The sequence below is a fragment of the Phaseolus vulgaris genome, chromosome 1 (genome assembly GCF_000499845.2).
Source record: "Phaseolus vulgaris cultivar G19833 chromosome 1, P. vulgaris v2.0, whole genome shotgun sequence".
In the NCBI taxonomy this organism is placed as follows: Eukaryota; Viridiplantae; Streptophyta; class Magnoliopsida; order Fabales; family Fabaceae; genus Phaseolus; species Phaseolus vulgaris.
Window position 1 is genome coordinate 1,635,890 of NC_023759.2, and position 16,589 is coordinate 1,652,478.

General features: G+C 30.1%; 3 protein-coding genes across 4 annotated transcripts; 2 read left to right on the forward strand and 1 right to left on the reverse strand.

Annotated features, from left to right (window-relative positions):
- Window positions 1–855: 855 nt before the first annotated feature.
- LOC137816476 (patatin-like protein 2) lies at window positions 856–4,759 on the forward strand. Its single transcript, XM_068619627.1, has 7 exons — window positions 856–1,268; window positions 2,418–2,599; window positions 2,671–2,863; window positions 2,963–3,121; window positions 3,254–3,559; window positions 3,653–3,828; window positions 4,424–4,759. Exons 1-7 carry the CDS (start codon window positions 1,125–1,127, stop codon window positions 4,485–4,487), a joined length of 1,224 nt encoding a protein of 407 aa, XP_068475728.1. The 5' UTR covers window positions 856–1,124; the 3' UTR covers window positions 4,488–4,759.
- Window positions 4,760–8,790: 4,031 nt separating this feature from the next.
- LOC137816483 (patatin-like protein 2) lies at window positions 8,791–12,385 on the forward strand. The gene is made up of 7 exons (XM_068619634.1): window positions 8,791–9,013; window positions 10,550–10,734; window positions 10,817–11,009; window positions 11,116–11,280; window positions 11,385–11,675; window positions 11,782–11,957; window positions 12,091–12,385. The coding sequence occupies exons 1-7, from the start codon at window positions 8,903–8,905 to the stop codon at window positions 12,176–12,178; spliced, it is 1,209 nt and encodes a 402-aa protein (XP_068475735.1). The 5' UTR covers window positions 8,791–8,902; the 3' UTR covers window positions 12,179–12,385.
- A 1,293-nt stretch (window positions 12,386–13,678) lies between these two features.
- LOC137816482 (patatin-like protein 2) lies at window positions 13,679–15,754 on the reverse strand. Of its 2 annotated transcripts, none has more exons than XM_068619631.1 (6): window positions 15,494–15,754; window positions 15,205–15,386; window positions 14,918–15,107; window positions 14,658–14,819; window positions 14,056–14,534; window positions 13,679–13,960 (listed from the first exon to the last, which is right to left on the reverse strand). In XM_068619631.1, the coding sequence occupies exons 1-6, from the start codon at window positions 15,632–15,634 to the stop codon at window positions 13,873–13,875; spliced, it is 1,242 nt and encodes a 413-aa protein (XP_068475732.1). In that variant the 5' UTR covers window positions 15,635–15,754; the 3' UTR covers window positions 13,679–13,872. The 2 variants fall into 2 exon arrangements, with proteins under 2 accessions (XP_068475732.1, XP_068475733.1); XM_068619632.1 differs by having other exon boundaries at window positions 15,205–15,334; window positions 15,494–15,586.
- Between the last annotated feature and the right edge of the window lie 835 nt (window positions 15,755–16,589).

The window sequence follows — 16,589 nt, forward strand, 5'->3', positions numbered from 1 at the left end:
AATGGCTATCTGCTGGAAAGTGTGATTAGTTCTTAAAATTTATAGGAAGAGTATCTAGTTTAAGCAGGTTTGTGTGAGCCTTATATGTGCTTCCTGGTGTTTGGTCTTATGTATACGGGTTGGAACACCCCTGAAGTGTCCCCTTTTTAATTTATTAATTCTTTGCTGATCAAAAAATAAAAAAAATAAAAAATGGAAAGACTAAACTAAAACTCATATACTAAGAAAAACGATACATAGTTAGATTATACCTATTAATAAAGAATTTTAAGAATGAACTAGATGAAAGCCTATTATACCAATGAAATGGTTCGCGTAAATCATAAATTAGTCAACTTATCAGCACATACATTTTCCAACTTAATTAGTTTTCTACTATTTATCATGTTTTTTTTATTGATAATACAAAGAATAAATAAATAAAAATATTTAAAAGATACTTCAACAAGTAGTCCAAGTTACATATTTGAAAAGCAAAAGACACCCCCCACAAATCTATATGACCCTACTAAACCATGGATAAGTCCTTAAACATCCTTGATTATATAATGTATGCAGGAAATAGCATCTAATAAAAATGGCAACTACAGATATTTAGCCAACACACTCCACATCACAGCCAACCTGTTTCTTGTGCTTGTCATGTACTATGTTTGTCATGTATTAATGACTACAAAGTTTTATTTTACAGTACACAACACCACCACCTCATGTTAGAGTGGCATGGATAGATATACTCCTCTACGTGTATTATCACTAATGGTTTGAATAGTAGCTCATAAACAACTCGATGCATTCATTGGTTGTCTTGTCACAGTCAAAAACCATAAGTAACACGTGAAAACTGATTAAAATAATGTGACTTAGAAGTTCTCGACATGTTATCCATTTCCATGTTTGTGGCAGCTAATATAACACGCTAAAAAACCAGACAACATAATTTACTCAGTAACATGTTCCTTCTTTACATGGTTTAGCCATATATAAATATCTAGCTTCTCCTCATCAAACCAAGCCATGAAAACTAGATTTTTCTGAATAACTTTGTTCAAGAGTTCTGTAGTTTTCTTTGCCCTTTCCTAAGCTCAGTTCATTCCATCTCTCTCTCTCTCTCTCTCTCTGTCATGGATGGTACCAATGGGATTGGTTCTGAAACTCCAAGCAACAGTGATGAAGGACACATGGTTACTCTTCTCAGTATTGATGGTGGTGGCATTCGGGGAATCATTCCAGGAGTTATACTGGGTTTCCTCGAATCAGAGCTTCAGGTAATAATATCCTTTCCATCTTTCTATAAACAAAGTGATTTCTGATAAGTTGGGTAAGTGATTTTTTCTGCTGTTTGTAAGATATTGTTTGAACTGTTGTGAGTTTTCTGTTATTAAGGTTAAACCATTGAAATGATTCAAAAAAAAATCTTTCTATCTGTTTCTTTTCTAAGTTCAGAAGATAATTATAATTTTTCATAAAACTTTGTGTTCTGTATCTCATGAATTAAATACAATCTTCTGTATTTTGTTGGTCTTCTATTGTAGCAAAAGTTGTAATTCTGGTTCAATTTGTGGATCTACCTTCAAGTGTGAGGATAATGTCTCAACAAGATTTTGTTTTCTGCATTAGTCTTGTCTTCCTAAAATACCTTTTTAAATAAATGTAAAAAAATATAAATTGATATTAATTAATTTTTCATCATTTTTAATTTGTTAACTTTTTACAATATTGACAGTTAAAAAAGTACATTATTTTTTAGATATTTTTCATGAAATTATGTATTTTGTAAAAAAATTATTGTTTCTATGAAAAATATTATAAGTTATTTCCTTGTTCCCACTTGAAAAAGTTTCTGGATCTCGAATCGAGTTTAATCATTAATTTTTGACTAAACTTTATTACTTTTATTTTGTTTTAATCGAACAACCTAACTAATACTGTAAAATATAATTTAGTTAATGACATAAAACAAATAAATGCAGCTAAAATTATGAAGTTTTAAAAATAAATACTCTCTATTTTAAAATAAGAACTATAATTTATAGATTGACCAAAATTATATTTAACCTTGTTAATATTTCAGAAAATTCTAAAAAAAAAATAATGGAGATCACACATCAATTAAAAATAAGAATTTTTGACAAATATATGAATAATTACATATCTTAATTTAAAAGTTGACTAAATTAGAGACTATTTTAAATACTAAAAAATTTATTAATTTTTAAATTAGTTTATATTATTATTAAATAATTTTTAAATTAATATATAATTACCTATCAACAGTTTTTTTATTAAATATAGAATGTAAATAATTAGTAGTTTATATATGCATAAACAAATTTTAATAAGTAGAAAAATATTTTATATTTGGAAAGTGTTTATAATTATTTGATCCAAACCATTGACTCTATTAATAATTGCAGAAGCTGGATGGTGATGATGCAAGGCTGGCAGACTACTTTGATGTGATTGCAGGAACAAGCACCGGAGGATTAGTCACTGCCATGCTCACTGCTCCAAATGAAAATAACAGACCCTTGTATGCAGCCAAAGACATTAAGGATTTCTACCTTGAACATACCCCTAAAATCTTCCCACAGAACAAGTAAACACCACAAACTTCATACCAAATCATTTCCATGTTTCATCACTGTGTACTAATTTACAGTGTAACAGAGGCTGGAATTTGATCTCATCGGTGATGAAGTTGAGCAGAACTTTGTTGGGACCACAGTACGACGGCAAGTATTTACACAACCTCGTTAGGGAAAAACTAGGAGACATCAAACTGCACCAGACCTTAACCAATGTCGTTATCCCAGCCTTTGACATCAAACACCTTCAACCCACCATCTTTTCCAGCTTCCAGGTTCATCTCCTTTCTCTCAATTATTATCTAAAACATATCACTCTCGTGTGTTTGTCTTGTTCTCTAATGAAACTGTTACTCTCTAATGTGATGTCATAGGTGAAGAAGAGGCCACATTTGAATGGAAAGTTGTCGGATATATGCATTTCAACTTCTGCAGCACCAACCTATCTTCCAGCTCATTCCTTTGAAACCGAAACCAACAAAGGTGCTTTCAAATTCGAGCTTATAGACGGTGGTGTAGCAGCAAATAACCCGGTATTATACACTCTCATCAAATAATCATTCATACACTACTATGAGAAAACTTGGTATAAGAACAAAAATCTGTATGTAGGATTGTTGTTAAAGAGAAGAAGTTGATAGATATGTTAATTTGTGGTTTTGCAGGCACTGGTGGCGATGGCAGAAGTGTCGAACGAAATTTGCCATGAAGGGTCATGTGGAAGCGTGAATGTGAAACCGCTGCAATACAAAAAGTTTTTGGTGATATCATTGGGAACAGGTTCTCAGACACAAGAAATGAGATACAGTGCTGCTGCTGCATCTAACTGGGGCATCGTGGGTTGGGTTACCAACAGCTATGGCAACCCTCTCATCGATGCCTTCTCTCATGCCAGTTCTGACATGGTTGATTTCCACATCTCCTCCGTTTTCCAAGCACGCCGTTCTGAACACAACTATCTCCGAATCCAGGTTCTCTCAGAATACAAAACTATCTGCAATAGTCATTCTCATCTTTACAAACCAAAACTCATGAGTTGTAGTTCTTGTGTTCAAATCTTGCAGGACGATACTTTAACTGGGGACTTATCTTCTGTTGACATGGCCACGGAGAAGAATTTGAAAGGTCTCGTCCAAGTTGCGGAAGAACTGTTAAAGAAACCAGTTTCAAAGATTAACTTGATGACTGGTATTCATGAACCTGCTGATTCTCACGAAACAAACGCAGATGCCTTGAAGAGGTATTTATATATCCTATACAAAAGATAAGCTTTACACTTTGCTCTCCCAACATAGAAGATACACATCCATTAAGAAAAAAACATTTCCAGTAGTATATAATTGGGTTTCCAAGAGTTGAGTTATATTTAAAATACACTGCTTAATATGATGGTATCAGAATTATTTTAGAGTTCATTCTAACGAGAGTTTGTTTTCCTTATCAATCGGACCACATCTACATAACATATAGTAAATGTACCGTCAATTAGTTTCTCGTATGTCTAAAACCCCATGTGTCGGAGGTAGACAATTCTTTTGGAATTTTGTTTGAGTACAGATAAATGTGTTTTTGTCTATCTTGCTTTACATAAGAGTTTGACCACCCGTTAAGTGAGTCGGTTTAATTTATTTGTTTTTTTACTTGTTGATACTGTAAGATAAGCCTTTTCTTTAATACAGAAACTATATAAGAAATTTAAGTATAATAAACCCCATGTGTTTATCATACTAATACTTTATTAATAATGTATTTTTTATCAAACAAAATCAATATCCATGAGTTGTAACTTGCTTCAAATCACAGTTTCATGCACAATTGACTATTTTTTTTATCAGGTTTGCGGAACGACTATCCAGACAGAGGAGATTTCGTAAGTCTGAGATGTCTGCAAATAAATGAAATCTTTGAAAGATGAAGGGATAAGAGAAACTTGTTTTTTTGATGAATATGGTATATGATTGGTGTTGTGTGTTAGTTTTTTTATTTTATTTTGTACTGTCAATTGTAGTGAAGATCTATTTCATTGTATCGAATCACAATAAATTGAGTGTCCCTGCAATATTCCTTCATGTGGTGTAAACGCTTTGTGTTTCTTATTTTATTTGTAACCCAAATGGATATTATCAAATATTCTCCCTTCAAAGTGCAGGGGAAGATTCCTTTGTATTTTATCTCATTTTCTCTGCACCAATTTGGTCCCTGCTCATGTTTCTTCTGGTCTCCTCAGAATATCATTATAAATTCAACATCATAACTGAACAAAACTGTTGCTGCATTAGAAATTATGCAGAATTTAGAAATTATGCAGAGTTGATGCATAAGGCAGCTATAAAATAAAAACCAGTACCAGTGTACAAACATTGACTCATATCTTTTCAATTCTGTTTGATGTTATGTTTTGGTTTGTTATTAGGCAGTGAATTTTGGTTCTTTTTATAAATATTGAGAGAAGTGTCTCTTTTAATTTATTTACTTTTTACTGATAAAAAATAACTGTTTAAATAAAATAAAAAAAACAGAGACTTCATTCGAGAGTACTGGAAAAGAAATGTTCTAAAGGACTCACAGCCATGTTAATTTTCTTTAATATTCAGGTACATACAAAAATAAAAAAATAAAAACCAATTTTAGAAAACAAAAATAATTAGTTGTTATAGTAACTAAATTAGAAACTGTTTTAGGGACTAAATAATTTTTTGGTTTTTAAATTAATTTTTATTATTATTAAATGATTTTTAAATTGGTATCTAATTAGCAACTAAAATTTTTGCTACTAAATTTAGAATTTAAATAATTGATAGTTAAAATCTTGGTAACTAATTAGATATCAATTTAGAAACTATTTCACAATAATATAAACTAATTTAGAAATATTTTTTTTTAGTTTCTAAAATGATTTCTAATTTAGTTATTATTGTAACTAATTATTTTGGAATAAAAAAATAGTTTCTATTTAATTTAATGTAGTAGTGTTAGTTTTTAATTGTTTGTTTCCCATCACATGACATGACATATTTATTTAGTTATTCAAGTGTATGTTATACTTTATTCTATTATATCATTGGTTAGTCTATGCAATTGCATCGTCAAAAAGTGCAAAATCTTTTAAAATAAAAGTTATTATTTTGACGTTAGATTAGTTAGCTAAATCACTTAACACTCAATTATACCATCTTGATGTGTACTTTTTAAGGTATTTATAGCATAGTTAGAACAAAAGAATGAGCCAAGTAGTTTTCAATTTTAGTAGTCAGTATACTTACAATCAACTAACTATTTAAAAGTGTGTAAAATGTGTATAACTATAATTAATTATATTTTCTTGAATCTTTTGGAGACTTGTATCAAAATCCAAAATATAGGATTAATTATATCTAGTTGTAATTGCTGATAAAAAAAAAACTCTTCATTGTAATTAGTCATCAATATAGGTTATTAAGTACTTCTCTTGTTCTCATCTGGTTTGAAAATTTGGCTTTTAAGCTTATAGATTATAAGATTGGTGTTGAGGTTAGAAGAAATCTAAATATATAAAGAAGTTAATATATATATATATATAAATTTTCAATTAAGCCCTTCCATTCTGTTACTCCCAGTAGTATTTTATAAAAAAAATGTTTTCATAAAATATAAAACAATTAATTAAAAGCCTTTCCATTAAATGTATGCATCTGGTAATAATATTAATTATCAGTAATTAAATCATAATAGGATATTATTTCAAATATGATAAAGTATATTTTCAATTAGTAATATATACTAGTATATCCTTTTAATCTAATTGTACATTGTTTAGACATCATATATTTCTTCTCTTTATAAATGATTGCAGGCAAAGCCAAGTACTTTGAAAAATAACAAAATCTTCAACCAAAATTATTATTAACATAAAAATTTAGTAACCACATTTAATGGATAAAAAACTTATTATTAAAGATGTATTGAAAAAACAAATAGTTTGGTTTACATATGTATTTATTAGGAAATATTTCAAAAATAATTTAATAATAAATCATCTTTAATTAAAATTATTATATATTGTTTATAGGAAATATAAAAATCAATGAAAGCGTCACATTTTAAGTTTTGTTAATAAACTAATGTTAGACATCACTATGACATCGACATCTCAGATAGGTTGACACCTCAATCTAAACAATCATTTGTCATCACATGAAACAATCCATAAACGAAAAAAGAATACAAGTAAACATGAAGACCAAACTTATGCAAATAAATACAAAGATGCTCCCTAGAACATAGACACAACGATACACAATTTATGCCTATTATGGAAAAGGACTAAGTAAAAACTAGAGGGCAAATTAAAATACTAAACAAACTCAAGTTGATTAAGCAAACATATAGAGACAAGCTTATTAGCATACTGATTACCTTCCCTAAAAATATGTGATACTTTAAACTCAATCCTTTCCTTTTAAAGAAAGACAAACATTTATTACATCTACTATGTATAGTCCAAGGAACAAGATACAAGTGCATAGAAGAAAAAAACGTACCAGTGTAGAATCACTCTCCATTCATAAGCAACAATATCCAACATGTTGAGTTTGTTCAATAACAATGATAGATCTCATGAGTTTGGCAAAAATAGGCGATTGAACACCAAAAAAGGAAGAAAACTCACCAACAAACTCTCTCATACTACCTCTAAAACTCCTAACACACACAACAACTCCTCGAGAACCTTTGGCAGCACCATCTTTATTAACTTTAATCCAGTAAACTTGAGGAAAACTTCAAACAACCCGAATAAGTTGCAAGATTTTCATTGATCTCATTAATTGCAAAGAATCAGATATCTCATTATTCATAGATTTCTTAATAGAGAAAATTATATATTTTAAAATGAGAAGACAAAAAGTAATCTTTAAATTTCGTAGTCTTTAAATTTCGTAGCATTGAGTGTAAAAAATATTTAATCATAAAATTAATTTTATTGAAAACTTTATAATAAAATAGGAAATATGAAGATAAAATGTAACACTACAAATAAAATCAATTTTTCTGGAGGAATACATTTGTAGGTAAAGTCTCAAATTTATCGCAAACTAGACATTACCGATGTATTATATATAGAAATAAATCCATATGTAAATGGGAGATAGTTCTACATACATAAATCTTTCCATGGATAATGTTATCTATGAACTATAATATGTAAATAATGACTAGGTGCATTATCCACAACCAAATGTTGTATGTAATATATGAATATGTTTACTTATGAAAATTATCATTCATATGTAAGAAATCTATGGATTACCTACGAATGTATTACATACGAAAAAATATGTCATATAATCCAAATCAAATTCTAACAACACATAATCTAAATCAACTGGTAACATAATACAAAATTTTAAAATTAAAACTAAATGCCTAATAATTAAAATAATCAGTATGTCCATGTTGGTCTTGGTGGTTTTATTCTTGGTTGTTTTGTTGTGGTCCCTATTGGCATTATTGAGATTTGTGTTGTTCTTGTTGTTGTTCATAAAACACACAAAGTATTACCTAACTCTATACCAAATTTAGAATCTAAATAATTGGTAGTTAAAATTTTGGAAGCTAATTAAATATCAATTTAGAAACTATTTATCAATAATAGAAATTAATTTAGAAACCAATAATATTTTTAGTCTTTAAAGTGATCTTTAATTTAGTCACTATATCAACTAATTATTTTTATTCATAAAATTGATTTCTTTTTAATGATTTATTGTAGTGTGATATTCTCTTATGCACGCATCTCCTCTTAAGTGATCTTCACTGTATCTAAACACATGATAATCATGTGAAGAATGACTCTATATCTTCTATGTATATTATAAAAACAAGGCTCCCAAAAGGTCGATGCATTCAAAAGATTGAATCATTGTTTTTAGTGTTTTTGTACATATCTAAATGAATCATTGTTAATTTAAATATTAGATTCATATCCTTAGATGGATACATTTCTTGATTTGTTCGTGTACACTATAAAAAAAAGCATGATTAACGTGAAGAGTAACTGGTTAATAAACAAATCAAGTGTAGAAGTATTCAACGTAGATATCTCTTGTTTAAAATAATATTATCCATGCTATTTGTAAATTGATTTAACACGCCAAAAAAAAGTCAATAATTAGAAGGATTTCCCTGCATGTTTGTGTAGTTTGGTTGGCCTATATATAGAGATTCTCCTCATCAAACCAAACCATGAAAACTAGGGTTTCTGAGAACCAAAAAAGTTTGCAGAGGAGTTTAACCTCTCTCACTCTTTTGCTACTAACTCATCAATATTCACGTCCATGGCAGCAAAAGAAGATAAACACCTTGTTACTGTGCTCAGTATTGATGGTGGTGGCATTCGGGGAATCATTCCTGCAATCATTCTTGGTTTCCTTGAATCAGAGCTTCAGGTAATGTGTTTAGGGTTTATGTTTTGGTTAGGATATGTTAAAATATCCCTATATATTAATTTTATTCTTTCTTTATTAATAGAAAAAACTATAAATCTTTGGATAAGTTTTTTGTGAAATCATTCTTGAAAAAGAATATATAAAGAAAAACATATTAAACATTCTCATAAGCTAATTCAAAATTATCTTATACATAAAATTAAATATTAAATTTCGAAATGGTTAAATATATGGGAATTTTTACATTTTAATTTATTATTAAATTAATTTTGATTTATGAGAAAACTTTTTTCAATTTTTATTATTTTATTTTTATAAAAGTACTTCTAGGAAATATTTAACCAAACAGGTACAAATTAAAAAAAGAAATAACATATAGTTTGAGAGTAAATAAAAATTTAATTAGCTTAAACATGCTTACTAGTCAGCTAATACGTTTTAAAAAATTTGTACCATTAGCTTATTAAATTTTCATATAACAACATAAAAATAAAAAATGACAAGCACTAGTTAAACAAAAAATTATTAATTTTTAAAGTGTACACTAAAATGGATCAATTAAAACTATGAGAATATAAATTAAATTATTCTTTTATCAACAAAAAAAACAAATTAAATATAATTAAATGGGATGATTGATCTCCAACCCATTTACAAACATAAAAAAAGACTAGCAGAACAACAAAAAGTTAATGCTTAAACCATAAATTAAATTATTAGTCGTTGTCATGTATGAATAAAAATCAAATAATTAAGCCTGCAAGGACCAAAATTGTCGCATATTAACCAAATTATAATTAAGCTTAAATATATATATATATATAATAAAAATAATGTATGAAGTTATAAAGATATTTAGTTACTTCAACCTTTCACAAAAGAAAATATCTATATAACAATCACCACAAAAAAATCATTCAATAAAAATTAATTTTAAAAATAAAAAATAATTAGTTGTTATAACAACCAAATTAAATACTATATTTTAAAAACTAAAAGATCATTGATTTTTAAATTAATAGTTAGCAAAATTTTTACTATCAAATTTAGAATATAAATAATTGATAGTTAAAACATGGGTAGCTAATTACATACCAATTTAGATACTATTTATTAATAATATAAACTAATTTAAAAATTAATAATTTTTTTAGTTTCTAAAATAATATTTAATTTAATCATTATAGTAACTAATTATTTTTAATTTCTAAAATTATTTTCTATTTAATAATTTTATAGTAATGTATACAGAGATATAAATATATATATATATATATATATATATATATATATATATATATATATACTTTGAAAGGAATTTGATCCTTCCATATATAATGCTAAATAAAGTCATCTATTACGTCCTCCATCTATGTATTAATATAATTTATATGACATCATGAAAGCAACAATTTGATTGATTATTTTTTTTTACTATTACCTTAATTTTATTTAGATTAGGTGCAACATATGTAATATACTGCAGTCTATTCCGTCTAGCTTAATTAATTAACATTTAATTAACGTGTTGTGCAGAGGCTAGACGGTAAAGGTGTAAGATTAGCAGACTATTTTGATGTGATTGCAGGAACAAGTACAGGGGGATTGGTCACTGCAATGCTTACTGCTCCAGATCAAAAAACTAAACGACCCTTGTTTGCAGCAGAAGATCTTAAAAAGTTCTACCTTGATCATTGTCCAGAAATCTTCCAACAGAATAAGTAAGAAAAATACCTTAATAAAATCAAATCAAACTATACATTTTATGACCATACAGTAACAGTTTGATGAACCCTAATACAGGTGGTGGAATGTAATAGCGTCTGTGATGAAGTTCAGTAGAACCATGTTTGGACCACAGTACGATGGCAAGTATTTACGCAAGCTTATTAGGGATGAACTAGGCGACACAAGGTTGGACCAGACATTGACCAATGTTGTCATTCCTGCATTTGACATCAAACGCCTTCAACCTACCATCTTTTCCAGCTTCCAGGTTCATCCCTCTTCCATTAATATATTATATAAAATGCATTCATTGTAGAAAAAAGTTGAGAATCAAAATTAGAAGAAAGTGCTAACAGAAAGTTTTGTTTCAACAGGTGGAGACGAGGCCAGATTTGAACGGGTTGTTGTCGGATATATGCATTTCAACTTCAGCAGCTCCAACCTATCTTCCAGCTCATTGCTTTGAAACCAAAACTCACCATGGTGATGTCATAGGCAACTTTGACCTAATAGATGGTGGTGTCGCAGCAAATAACCCGGTACATGCACAATCTTAATGAAATTTAAAGTAAAATCTCAACAATATGATTCAAATGAATAACTAAGATGAAAGAAAAAATGTAATGTAAATTTGGTGATGCAGACACTGGTGGCCATGGCAGAAGTAACAAACAAAATTTCCCATGAAGGGCGATGTGCCAGCTTGAACGTGGAAGCGATGCAATACGATAGGTTTTTGGTGATATCACTGGGAACAGGTTCTCAGAAACAGGAACCGAAATACAGTGCTAAAGATGCAGCTGAATGGGGTACCTTGAGTTGGGTTTCCCCCTTAATTGATGCCTTTGGTCAAGCCAGTTCTGACATGGTTGACTTTCACATCTCTTCAGTTTTTCGAGCACTCAATTCTGAACACAACTACCTTCGAATCCAGGTTTTCATCATTCCACATTATTTTAACTCAGTAGTTCACTCAAAATATATTCTAATAATGTTTCTTTTTATATTTACAAATGAATCCGTGTATTCAAACTTTGTAGGACGATACATTAACTGGGAACTTATCTTCTGTGGACATGGCCACGAAGGAGAATTTGCTGCAACTGGTAGCAGTTGGGGAATCACTGTTAAAGAAAAAAGTTTCAAAGATTAACTTAAAAACTGGCCTTTATGAATTTTCTGATTCTGATGAAACAAACGAAGAAGCCTTGAGAAGGTATACATATTATAAAATGTTTATTTATAATAAACATTTTAACCTTTGTTGTACAGATCCAAACTATTGAATTTGATCATGATTTTGAATGTGCCTGTGCTAAATCTCATGCTTGACTAATTTGTTTCACCAGGTTTGCGATACGACTATCCAAACAGAGGAAATTTCGTAACCCTGAATTGTCTGCAAATAATGAAAATCCTTCGTCTTCAAAGGGATAAGAGAGAATTGAATGAATATTATATATGTTTTTCTATTACAAGTGTTGTGTTAATATAGTGTATGATAAAGGTGCCATTAAGGTCAACTGTTCATTAATGTTCTTCGCTCCACTGTGATGAATCGAAATAAATTTTCTTTAGAAGCTTGAATGATGTGATGTAAACGCTTTGTATATGTTAAATAGTGTTCACTTTCTGCTTATTTAATTCTGGGTTGAAAACGCTTTTGTCCTTTATCTCCTTGGTTCTTGTCATGAATAAAAGTATACCATAAATTATAAGTTGAATATGACCATAACAACAAAATTATAATATGTATTATAAGATGAATATTTACAATTGTGCTTTCGTGGAACTGATTGAAATCAGTGAGGGTCCATAAGGAAGAATTGGGCAATGGCAATTTATCAGATTAATTCGGTTTATACCTTAAGTTAAACTAGGAAGGTAGCCACTTTAGACCGAATTTATATAATTCGTGTACGTGTATTCAAATAACTTATGGTATTTCTGTTTCAGAGAAGAGGTACTAATGGGTCGACCTCAACTCACTCCTAAATTAAACCTATAAACATATATAAATTTGAAGTTAATTTTTTTATCAACAAAAATGAATTAAATAAATAGTGATATTTAAGAGATATCACCAACTATTTCATAAGAGTGACTAGTGACTATTTTAATGATATATCATCAACAAAGCCTAAAACTAAAAACTTTAAACCTTACACTAGGAAATTACTTTTTTGTTATTGCTGAAATATCTAAAATGATATATTGATAACTTAAACCAATATACAAGTTCTGATGAAATAAATGAAGAAAGAGTATTTTCATAATTTCATGAGAAAAAATTAAAAATTTACGCCAAGAATTTCATTCCACCCCAGTTACACAACATAATTGCATTTCAGCACAGTTTACATTTAAATTGTGGGATACCTCCAATACAAAGTTGAAGTTGATAAATCCTCATTAATTCTTTCTCTCACATGCAAGGTTATCATAAAATTATGTTTATTTATTTAATTATGGTATATATAATGTTGATAATAACTTTTTTATTACATTGATTTAAGGTAATTGAGGTTTATTGATTACCTGGATCAGTCAACAAGTTCTTTTGTTTTGGATCATTTGATTTAAACCTTCATGCATATATATATATAAAAGGAATTATATAGTCTTTGATTTTTTATTCTAATAATTTGTTATATAATTACTATAATGTTATGGTTTTGTTCATATCTATTCTATTTTATAATAATTTAGGAATTATTTTAAATATTAATATTATTTTAAAGTATAAAATAATATAATTTAATTAATATAATAATTAATTATTTTTTATTTTTAAATTTAATTTTTATTCTAATAATTTGTTATATGATTAGTATAATGCTGTGTTTTTTAACCACAATAAACAATATACTAAAAAAGAGGTTTTACTTTTAGTTTTGATTTTGTTTTAGGGTAAATAACAATTAATAACACGAGGAATTAATTAATATAGAATCTATATTATATCAGTTGATTAAGTAAAAGCAAAAGTATAAGAATAAAGTAGCTAGCCCCCTGAAGTGGAGTTACATCATATTGAATAAACCCTAAACAAAAATACATGAACTGTATTAAGAAATGTGACAGAAGAGAAGAAAGATAAGAGAAAGAACAATATAGAATGATGAAGAGAACTAGAAGACGAGGGGTTTCTTATTCTTTGTAGTGTGTGGGGATCTCATCTCACGGAGCCTCCTCTCCTGAGACAGTATTTTTGCAAACCTGAAATCAAACCACTAATTAGAATATATTCAATTAATATCATAATTATACTAATTAAACCAAAACTAATTAGAGTAATTAAAAAAGAAACCTACCTTGTGAGAGCGTGTTGATTAGTTTCCCCGTTGGCGAGTGGCTCAAAGAGACCATTCTCTAAATTCACCCTAGAGACTGATTTCTTCAACAGGTTTTGACCAATCTCACTAAGCTTCTGCAGATTCTCCTTGGTAGCAATGTCAACCGAAGATTCCGTTCCACTCAAGGTGTCATCCTGAATTCGAAGGTAATTATCTTCAGAGTGAAGTGCTTGAGTCACAGCAGATAAATGGAAATCAACCATGTCTGCACTCGACTGCGTGAAAACGTCTGTCAATGGAGTACTCCCATTGTAGGTTAGCCAATCCAATAAACCCCATTTTGCTGCAGTTTCACCATTGAATTTTTCCTCATTTCTTGCTGTTCCAGTGCCTATTGAAATTATCAGGAACCGACTATATTCCAGAGGCTTGATGGGAAAGAAATCTGAATTTTGCTTTATGATTTGCTTCGTAACTTCGTTCATGGCAACTAGGGTCTGCATCATCAAATTCCAAGAACAGAACAAGTCAGTGATAACATCATTCAACATTAGTATTAATTAGTCAAATAAAAGTTTTGAAACAAGAAATAGTTTTAGTTTATGCATGTATATATTTACCGGGTTATTTGCACAAACGCCGCCATCAATGAGATTGAATTGGTGTAGGTTCCCTTGGGAGTCTTGGTTAGTGAAAGTGTGTGCAGGCAGATAAGTAGGTGCAGCGGAGGTGCCTATGCAGATGTCTGAGAGTTTAGCATCCATGTAAGAACACTTCTTCATCTGCATCCATTCATTTCAAACCTTCCTGTTACTTTCTTTCTCATTCATTTCATTTCAAAAGTGATGAAAAGAAGAAAAAAAGAGAGAGGAAAGTGAACCTGATAAGAAGAAAAAAGAATGGGTTGCATAGACTTGATGTCGAAGGTGGGAATCACAACGTTGGTGAGAGTGTCATGCAACCGAATCTCTCCGAGTTTCTCTCTCACCACCTCATGAAGGTATTTCCCATCGTATTTGGGTCCTCCCAAAGATCTTACCAAATTTGCTATTATAGTTCCACCAAGCCCACTGCAACAACGCAAAGCATGCTTCATATTAATTTCTCAAAACGAATGAATGCATGCATGCATGATTTGATCTAGATAGAATATTATGAATGAATTACCTGTGGTGTGGGAAAATCTTAGGACCGTGTTCCAAGTAAAAGGGCTTGATGTCTTTGGCAGCAAAAAGTGGTCGATGGTTGTTGTCAGGAGCAGTTAGCATGGCTGTTACAAGACCTCCCGTGCTTGTTCCTGAGATCACATCAAAGTAATCTGCAAGCCTTGCCTCTGGACCATCCAACTCCTGCATCATTTTCATTATCAGTGTTCCATACTAAGTATTTAACATGTCTCTTCATCAATGTTATTGGTTAATATGAATGAAGTAGGTTTTGGAGCATTGAAATATACCTGAAGCTGAGACTCGAGGAAATCAATAATGGTGGCGGGGATGATGCCCCTGATGCCACCACCATCGATGCTAAGAATGGTCACTAAGTTTCCATAAGTTGGAGGCTGAATTTGTTCAACGGATGATTTTGATCTCTCCATGGTTAATTTGTGCGTGGACAAAAACTTTGTCTATGAATAAGAGTTAACGTTGAGAAAATACAGTAGCTTGTTTGTGGAGAGAAAACAATGTGCAAGAAGGAGTAATGGTTTGTGTGGATTGTTGGCATGGTGGTGGTGATATTTATAGTGGGAGCTGGACCCAATAGATATTGATATTATATTGCAGAGGTTAATCGAATTCAAAAGAGGAGAAAGAATTTAATACTGAAGGAAGACACAGTCAAAAGAGGAGAAATGTTGGTTCTAAACAGTAGTTGACCATAGATGACTCTGATGGCGATAACAATTTGAAGATTCACCTCCAAGTTCTTGGTACCTTCATTCACAAAAGTTAGTTGGTATGTTCATAGTCATCACCATAGGATTATATATATATAAAATGCTTACTTAGTTAGTCTTTGGGTGACTACATTTCAAAGAGCGTGTGTCCTGTTCATAGGGAGATCAGTTCCACATTTCTTCACATTCTGCATTTCTGACTAAGTCTTCCTTCAATTTTACTTCACTGTTTCAACTCTTTCAATTCCAACTCTGCATTAACCACAATAGGTACCAAAAATGGGGCAAATGGGATATTAGAGTCGTGCCACTATAAATATCACTACAACTGAAATTTTCTCTCTCACACAGATTAAGGTCGAGTCACTAATTTCTCATTCTCTGATTGGTGTCTTGAACCGTTGATATGTATGTATTCAGTTTAGTTTTATGTAAAAGGTTATTTCTTAGGTTTCTTTTATTATTGATTGAGATGAGATAGAGAGTAGGAGGTCTTTTGGTTGATATGTAGATGGGAAGACTCTTTGAAAAAATCTGTTTTGTTGTATAAGGGTTGGACCACCCTGAAGTGGTCTCATTTAATTTCACTACAACCATGCCTAGTTTCTTATCATCAAAGTTTGCATTAACTTCAATCCTAAAACTCTGAATAAAT